Consider the following 9,905-nt stretch of genomic DNA (forward strand, 5'->3'; position numbering starts at 1 on the left):
GAGAATACAGCTCTTCGCTAAGTGTGACACTTGTATAATAGAGACAAAGAAGTCCAGATACAGTGGTCAATGAAAGTTTGAGGAGGGAGAGAACTGTTTCGGCTGTGGGGAATCAAGGAGGCTTTCTGGAAGAAAGCAGAGATGATGAAGTCGTGCATTCCAGGCATGGCCTGGCCTATGTAGATTACAAGACAAGTTGAAAAGAGGCCGGAGGTGAGAAGTGAGTAGTATTGACGTATGGGAGCGAAAAGTGGAATTGGAAGCCTCTTATAAAAGGACAAGAGCCAAACTTAAAAACATAAACAGAAATAGCCAAAAACAACCTTTTGGGGATGTTTGGTATTAGGGTAAACAACTCCTAATAACCGCAGTAGCCCCTGTGAGCAACATTGTATTGTCACACAATATAATACTATTCATAACGATAACTAGGAATCAACACTATGTCTAAGGATATTAGATATTGTCATTGCAGGTACTCATTTTGGTAATACCAGTTTAGAAGATGATCTTACAGATCAGATGCTCTGGCCAACAGATTTATGACCCTGCGGCTAAGATGGTGATTAAAGAACCTTAGGCTGGTTTTCAAATCATAAATATAGAATCTGACTGAACATATACTTAAAATCCTTTCAGCTTGTTGTAAGAACTGCCAGAGATTGCATGCTAGCTCTGTAGTCAGAGGACCTCATTTCAAATCCTATCCCTGACACTACTTGCATAACCTGGGTAAGTCACTTAACCTCCCTAGACGTCAGTTGCCTCATCTGTAAAATGAGAGTCTCTTCCAACCCTAGATCCAAGAAGCCAAGGTCACTTTCATATACAATGGAGTAAGACTTTTTATTCAATTCAGAAAGAGTTATTAGGCACTTAATATATGTGCCAGTTATTTTACATTAATGAGGAAAAAGACATTTTTATACTTTCACAAAATTCTGTCTTCCTTTGTTTACAACTATGGTAAAGGGAGAAGAGGTGTGAGCAGAGAGTTCAACTAGTTTGAACAAGTTTCTTAGACAGCCTTAGTAAGGAAATATTGGGGATAGTACTCAAGAGTGAGCCAGAAAGCTGCAGATAATAGTTGGATGGTATTTAAGGGATGGCATGTTTTTTTTTTTTTAAAGACTTTTGAATGCTGGGAGAAATTTTTTGTTGTAGAGAATTAAATCATGGATTCAAGATAGCTTTTATATTTGTAAAAGTAACTTTTTTTTAAAAAAAGTACATGCGGTTGAGTGTATGAAAGAGACTGAATGTGGTCATGAATCATTTTAATACAAAGAGACTCCTGTCCTTCCCTGAGAGAATAAATGAAGTGATTCAGTGAATAGTTCTAAGCACTTGGACTTAGGAAGACTGAATTCAAATTCTGCTTCAGACACTTAGCTGTGTGATCCTGGTTAAGTCAACATCTAAGCCTTGGTTTCTTCATTGATAAAATGGGTATTCTCATAGCACTTACCTCACTCAGAGTGTTGTTGAGATGATCAAATGATATAATATATCTAAAGTCTTACAAACCTGAAAGTAACATGTAAATACTAGCTATCTTTTAAATGAGATATTATGGAATCTTAATAATTATGTTAACTTATTCTGTGTTTTGGCTATTACTGCCTTTTAGTAAATTTCTAGAAGAAATTTATAAGAGAAAAAAAACAAGAATCTGGTCAAAATGATAATTAGTGTCAAAAATAATAAATTTCCTGATATTTAGTACTATTCAGAGAAGGATATAGTTGAATTAAAGAACTAAAATATTTCCTTAAAACATCTAAGATGAAAATGATTAATACTTAAGCAGATCTATTTTCTCATTGATAGGGAGTACTCCCTTATCTGATATCAACAATAACTCATTAGTATCTTCTCATCCTGGGAGATCTCTTATCTAGGTTTTTCTATATAAATCTTCCACAAAGGACCTATCTCCTCAGAACCCTGGAGCCCTTTCTCTGGTTCTGATAATTTTTTTAAAAAAACTTTCATTTGTAAAATTAGCTTGTCAATTTATGTATTGACTATAATGCAATAATTCTAGACAATGAATAATCAAAAGATATATGTCTTAGTAATGTATTACATAACTTTTCCCACTGAATATTTACCTTCCCATTTATTTTAAAATGTACATTAGCTAATTGTAAATTTATTGTGGTAACAGAAAACAACTCAGTATTGTGCTAGGAAGGAGTGAAGAGGGAGGTTACTGATCTTGAACACAAATTCGTTGCAGATAAGCCTCAAAAAGAATACTTTTTATGCGGATAATTGAGAATTTAACTTTTAGTGTCTATATTAAGACTGCTGTGCCATTTATGCTAATATATTTCCAAGTACAGTGATAACTGATTATAAATCTTTTGGGAAGCAGCCTGTTCTGGAAACCAACCAACTGACTTCAGCAAAATCAATATGAGCAGAATGGAGTTGAGGGAATAATAATAATGGCTGATAAATTTGTAATAAAATACTTCATATATATTATCTCATTTGAACCTCAGTTAACCCTATGAAGTAGGTACTATTGTTATCCTTCTTGAGGAAATTTGAAAGTTCTTTGAAAAGGACTTTGACAAGTTTTTTTTTTGATGGACCTCCTTAACTAATTCATTAGGGGTGGAGTAGGGGTAGAGGTAGGGGTAATAGGGAAGTGGATTAGTTAATGATATTTAACAGAGCTCTGGAAGTTGAAGTATCTTAGATCTATGGGCCATCTTAGACATTACTCTATGCCTCCTGACATTTTTAAAAACTATTATTAATTTATTTTGAATTATCAACAGTCACTTCCATAAGCTTTTTGAGTTTTAAATTTTTCTCTCCCTCCCCACCTCCCATATATTATCTCATTTGAACCTCAGTTAACCCTATGAAGTAGGTACTGTTGTTATCCTTCTTGAGGAAATTGAGACTTTTACATGTCAAATGACATTTGACTACATAGTTCAACATTTTTGAACTACACCATGGGGAACTACAGTCTTTTCGTTGCTGGTGCTGGTGACTTCTTTGGATGTGTGTCAGTAGCAGGTGGGTCAGGGTTTGGGACAGGCTTTGCCAAATACTAAAATTAAGTATCTCATTTTTAAGTAAGCCGAATCCATGCAGCATCTTGCTGATGCTTGATCTAGAAGAGGATCCAGAAAGATGTGTGAGTAGCCCCAAATATAGGCTAAAAAGGCTGGGGGGGCCAGAACCTACCTCATGTGGAAGGGAAGGAGCAAGGGTTAAGTATCCGGCTGAGATACACAGCATAGAGGGAACATATGTTACATAATTTCAGAGTTGGAAGCGATCTCAATGGCCATCTAGTCCAGTGCATACCTGCACAAGAATTTTTTACAACGTACTCATGAAGTGTTCATCTAACCTTTACTTGGATATATCCTCCAACAAGGGGAATCGCTGTTTACCAAGGCAGCCCATTCCACTTTTTGGATAGATTTAATTATCAGGAAGGTTTTCCTTCAATTCCTTCCTGAACTAGAGCTAACAAAAATCTTTCTGGCAATAGAACTGTACTGTTGGAATTCATTCTCTTCATTCACTAGAGGAGGTGTCATTGTATTATACTTGGACATTTTAATTTTCCTCATTCATGACTTGATATGTTCTTGTACTTGGAAATATATCAGATATAGTTACATTCTTCACATTCTCATAAAATCCAGCAGTTTTAATAACTGGTTTTAACTATGACAGTTCATATTCATTAATGACTATTACAAAAAAGAAATTAGATTCTAACTTCAGAAATTGGCCAATTAGCGCAAAAACTTAGTCTTCATTATCAAACATTTTTATTGCATAGGCCAGTGGTTCTCAAACTTTTTGGTCTCAAGTCCCTGTTACACTCTAAAAAAATTTATTTAGGATGTCCCAAAGAGCTTTGGTTTGTGTGAGTTATATATATTGATATTGTGTTATAGATTAATACCTCTTATTATTGTTATGAAAATAATTTTTGCCTTGAGGACCCCCTGAATGGGCCTCAAGGGATGTTCATGAGTCCCTGGCCCACACTTTAAGATTTTCTGGCCTAAGCTTAGTTTATTCAAGTAGTAGGATGCATGAGGATACATTTGAAACCTTCATAGAATTCCTGCATATAGCTGTCTTCAGATTTGTAGGAGCATGAGACCTGGTTTTTTTTTTTTTTAACTTCTTAAATTGTGCAATTCTGTCTCCGCTGAGCAGGCGCTGTTTGCTGTGATTAAGCTTTAGGGGAAAAAAAACCTTAATGGTTAACAAAACATTTTGGGTAGATTTGTTTCTTTTTTCAACTTTGAAACATTTAAAGAATGGTTGCTATATTTGTATAATACTATACTGTCTTTGGCTGAACAAGTGCTGTTTACTGCCACTATTTTGTGGTGGAAAATATTGGTTAGTTTAAGAGATTTTTTTTCCCCCCAAAATTGAAATATTTAAAAATGGTTATGTTTACTGTATCAGTTTTTATTAGTTCAAGTTAAACCATTTCATTCCCCCTCATTTCATTTTGCCTTTGAAAAGGACTTTGACAAGTTTGGTTTTTTTTTTGTTTTTTTTTTGAGGGACCTCCTTAACTAATTCATTAGGGGTGGAGTAGGGGTAATGGGAAAGTGGATTAGTTAGTGATATTTAACAGAGCTCTGGAAGTTGAAGTATCTTAGATCTGTGGGCTCTCCTAGACATTACTCTATGCCTCCTGACATTTTAAAAAATTATTATTAATTTATTTTGAATTATCAACAGTCACTTCCATAAGCTTTTGAGTTTTAAATTTTTCTCTGCCACCCTCCCCAACTCCCTCCCCAAGACAGCTCGAAATCTGATATAGGCTATACATATACATTCCTATTAAACATATTTTCACATTAGTGATGTTGTAAGTAAGAATTAGAACCAATAGGAGGAACTACCAGGAAGAGGAGACAAAACACAACAGAAGAAAAAAAATAGCAAATAGTGTGCTTCGATCTGCATCCAAACTCCATAGTTCTTTCTTTGGATGTGGATAGCGTTTTTCATTATGTGCCTCCTTACATTTTGAGGGATTAATCTCTAATATGTATTAATAGACATCTTTTTTCTTTGTTTAGTTTATTTAATATTTTTCAAAATGATTTCTCTAAGCCGTCTTCATTAATATTTATGGATTGTTGGTTGAAAGAACTGGGGGATATTTAACTTGAAGAAGAAAAGACTTGCTCGGTCATGATAGCCCTCTCCAAGAGGGTTTAGACTCACGTTATTTGGCCCTATATGGTGGAATTAGGAGTAATGGGTGGAAATTACAGAGACAGATTTTAACTTGTAAGGAACATTTTTAAAATTAGAGATCTCAGAGTTTGAATTGTATACCTTTGGAAGGTGGTAACTTTGTCTCTCCCTCATTGGAGGTCTTCAAGTGGAGGCAGGATGGTGATTTAATAGTTTGTTGTACAGCTGATATCTGTTAAGGTTTGAGTTGAATTTAGCCAGCTTTTGAGGGCCTTTCTGACTCTGGAATTCAATGATTCAGAATTATTTGAAGGTTCTGCCCTTCATGGTTATAGAATTAAGACTGATGGTATTTAAAAAACAAAAAAGTCTATTCTGGATAATCCCTACTAAAGAAAAGTAAAGGTAGTCAGTAATACAAATGCTTGATCCAATATTTGTTTGTCTTTGGCATGCCCCATTGAATAATTTTCTTGCAACAGATTTTCTTTGCTTTGGGATGTATATTGAAATTAGCAGCCTTGGCTTATTGGTTTTAAATTGGTGACTTTGTCATGATCGTCTTCAAGATCCCAGAGGCTGTTTAGTCCAAGCTGTACTTAAATGAGAAATCCTTCCACATTGTGCCCAGTAAGTGGTCATCTAACATATACATGAAGATTTCCAGTGAAGGCTAATATACTATCCCATAAGATAGCCAGTTGACTTTTGCTTACTTCAGAAAGATTTCTCTGACAGAAAACCTAAATTTGCTTTTTTGGTAACTTCCACCCATTGTTCTCCTAGTTCTTCCTCTGGGACCGAACAAAGCAAGTCTAATCCCTCTTTAATTCAATAGCCCTTCTTCAACAACTGTCATGTCTTCCTTTCTCCTTCATAACCCTCTTTCCAGATTTCAGCCGAAATAGCCTCAGTTTCTTCAGCATGAATCTCCGCTAAGAAAAAGTTTATGTGGCTTCTGTATTACAATGTTGACTTAGACTCTTAGAGTTAAATTAGGGAGGAAGCTTGGTACTTGGAAAGAGCACTCACTAGCTCTAAGAGTTACAGGAGCTGGGTTCAGATCCCATCACTGATATTCTGTCATCTCCTATTTACTTACCCTCTCTAGGTCTTAGTTTTGTCATCCATAAAATGAGGGGGTTGGGTTATATGACCTATGAGGTGTCTTTCAGCTCCTGGGGAAAGCCTCATATTTTTTCACATGAACTGTTGTTTAGCCACAATTTCATCAAAAGTATGCTGTCATACTTTTAAGTTATTGTTAGAAATGTTAAAGAGGACAGAGCCAAGCAAAGATCCATGAGGAGCTCCACTGGAGACTTTCCAAAGTTGACTTTGAACCATTAATGACTACTTTTTGTGTTTGGTACTCCAGTCAGTTCTGAGCCCATCAAATTGTATTATTGCAAGTTTACATCTCTCCAATCTTTTCATGAGGGTAATATGAGAAATTTTGTCACGTGCTCTGCCAAAATCTAGATAAAGAGTATTCTCTTGATCTGCCAGTCCAGAAAACCCTGTTAAAAAGGAAATGAAGCTAGACTGGCACAGTGTGTTTTTAATAAAGAATTGCTGAATCTTTTGTGATTACACTTCTTCTAGATCTTTATTAACCATCTCTTTGATTATGTGCTCTACAATTTTACTAGGAATGGAAATTAAGCTCATTAGCCTGTAGTTTTCAGATTCTATTTTCTTTCCTTAAAAAAAAAATCGGGACATTTACCTTGTAAATTCCTTCCAGTTTTCTATCGATCTTTTATCGACCACTGATAGTGCCTTGTAACTGCTAGTTCTTTCTGTATATACAGATACATTGTGTAAGTGTGTGCACACATTGCATTATGTATATATTTATATATATATATGTATATATATATACTTGTCATAGGACATTAGGTTCTCCCTTAATATCGCCTTGCTTATCTGGATATTAACTCTGTTATACATTTATTTCAGACTTTTTCACTTCAAAGATTATTTTCCTTAACAGGAAAAAAATATAAACAGGAGCAAAATAAGATTTGAGTGGCTCTACCTTCTCCACTGTCAGTTCTCATGGTTAATGAAGTCAGAGACAGGAACCAGATTTTATCATCATAGTTCCATTCATCCTAAGCACCAATTCTGACTTTTATTTTAAAACCTCATTTTTTCAATATTAAAAAACAACATCCCCCCCCCGCCAAAACCTCCTGAAAACAGCAGCAACAACAACAAAAAAATAGTCCTTTTCTTTTATCCTTAGCTTTTCTCAACAGCTTCTTTTCATTTCTCACCTTTTGTACCCAGACACGATTCTTAGAGTATTGCACCTTGCTTTTTCTATTCATCCTCTTTTAACTTTCCGTGTTTTTATGTAATACACAATTTTTTTTCCTATCTAAGTTGGTTGACAAGTTTCCTATGGAGTCATGTTGATCTTTTTAGACAGTACTTGATGACACAGCTCAAAAGAATTGTTTCTTTTTGTGTCTTCAGAGTTTTATTCCTGAGAGTTTCTTGTTCCCACTACTGGACTGACTTCCCATGAAGAATTTTAGTGTCCAGCCATTTAATCAGGCCTGAACTGATTGAATTGCACCATTGACCTCCTTCCCCCAAGTCTCTTCTCCCCTAATCTTTTCATCTTTCCACCAGAATAATATGAGATATTTTATTTAACTTCGTTCATCTGTGTCTGCAGCTGATATAATTCTACTGAACTTGCTTTCTGTCTTCTGAACTTATAATCATATATTATCATCTGTACCATTCATTTTTAACTTAAGTGTGTAATGTTTTACATGTAATGTGGCTTTTGTAAATGTCTTAACCTATCTAATGATAGTTTCTAGTGGGTTATGTTTTTTAACAGTTGGTACATGACTTTGTAGCCATTATACTTGCATTCTGCAAGAAATTTTAATAACAAAAATAATCATAACAGTAGGTAGCATTTATATAGTACTTTAAGCTTTGCTGAGCTCTTTATAAACATCTCATTTGATTCTCACAATAATATTCTATCCATTGTGCTACCAGCTCCTCCCAATTATGCACAAATTCTGTGTTTCTAGAGAGAAGCTTGGTAGAAATTCTTCTTTGAAGTTTTTTGAAGGGTGCTTCTATTTTGGAAAAAAAACCTGAATTCATTGTATAATAGATAAATGATCTGATCTGATAAAATGTATTTATTATTCTTTCCTATTTAGTTCCATTTGAGGGGTGATTTTATGCAATGGCTTCAAGCCACAGTTCTTCACCAGTGCCTCAGGCAAGTAGCAGTGATGTTTTCTTTAAAAAGGAGGTAGATTCTACTAAACATATTCGACCTGTACAGTCACTGCCAGATGTGTGTCCCAAGGAACCCACAGGTAATGAATTCTCTTTTTAAACAGTAGAATATATGGTGAAATAGCATATTCATTGCATGATGGAAGATTATTTGCTTTTCTTAAAAAGAGTAAATCTTAGTTCCCTAAAATAGTATAATTATATATTTGATAAGTCTTTAATGTTGTAGGTCCTCTAAAAGTGAAGATTTAAATTAAATAAAGAGTCTTGGACATTTTTCTGAGGATTGAGATAGGAAAATTAAGATTGTTATTATATACAGATTTGTTTGATTAAAATATTTACCACTGAAAATGATTTTAGGTAGTTTGTGTAAAATAGAATTTGTTATTTTTGTTTTCCAAACTATATACACATATGTCTCTACATATGTACATGTAATGTTTAACTTTGTTATGTAAAATTAAATTCATAATATCATTTTCTAAAAAAGAACTTTTTTTCTTAAAAGCAACTGTAAAAGCTGAGTTTTCTCTTCTTTATTTTCTGCAGGTGATTCACATAGTTTATGTGATGCCCCATCTCTAGTTGCAGATCAACATAGATGGACTATTTATCATTCCAAAGTAAATCTTCCAGCAGCATTAAATGATCCTAGATTAGCAAAAAGAGAATCTGATTTCTTCACAAAAACATGGGGTCTAGATTTTGTGGACACAGAAGTCCTGCCTTCATTCTACCTCCCACAAATCAGCAAAGAACATTTTGCAATATATCAACAGGAAATCTCTCAGGTAGAGTCATTTCTTGATTTTTTTCCTTCCTTCCTTCCTTCCTTCTTTCTTTCCTTCCTCTCCATTAGTCAAGATGCACTCCCATTGCAAATATATATAGTCAATCAAAACAAATTTCCACATCAGCCATGTCAAAAAAAAACTGTCTCATTTAGCATTTTTAGTCCTTCACCTTTCTATCAGGAGGTGGTTGGCATATTTGCTCAATAGTTGTCTGGAATTCTGGTTGGTCATTATGCTGATAAGGGTTCAGTGTAGTAATATCAGCGTTAATAGTTCAGCATAATTTCATCACATTTATATACCATAACTTGTTTATCCATTTCCCAATTTATAAGCACCCTCATAATTCCTCATATTCCCATAAAATTAAATACTCATATTCTCATTCATTGCCACCTCAAAAAAAACCAAAAACTATAAAATATTTTTGTACATCCTTAGAGTTTGTTTTGCTTGGCACTGGTCCCTCCTTAATTTACTCTGCCTCTAATTCCTGGTCTCCCCTTGTCCCCTTTCTTTCTTATTTTCCTTTGGAATTAAATGTCTTTCTTTAGCCGTGAGTGAGTGAGTGAGTGAGTGAGTGAGTGAGTGAGTGAGTGAGTGAGTGAGTGAGTG

General features: G+C 34.6%; 1 protein-coding gene across 2 annotated transcripts in view; it reads left to right on the forward strand.

The window, feature by feature from the left end:
- The window catches only part of VPS54 (VPS54, GARP complex subunit), a 76,969-nt gene that overhangs the window by 5,715 nt on the left and 61,349 nt on the right, over positions 1 to 9,905 (forward strand). For both annotated transcript variants that reach the window (XM_027865337.1, XM_027865338.1), the window contains exons 2-3: positions 8,412 to 8,573; positions 9,046 to 9,287. In XM_027865337.1, coding sequence (XP_027721138.1) covers positions 8,438 to 8,573; positions 9,046 to 9,287 — 378 coding nt within the window. In that variant the 5' untranslated portion in view covers positions 8,412 to 8,437. The remainder of the gene's footprint in view (positions 1 to 8,411; positions 8,574 to 9,045; positions 9,288 to 9,905) is intronic.

Source organism: Vombatus ursinus, unplaced genomic scaffold, assembly GCF_900497805.2.
Source record: "Vombatus ursinus unplaced genomic scaffold, bare-nosed wombat genome assembly UNPS02014778.1, whole genome shotgun sequence".
Lineage (NCBI taxonomy): Eukaryota > Metazoa > Chordata > Mammalia > Diprotodontia > Vombatidae > Vombatus > Vombatus ursinus.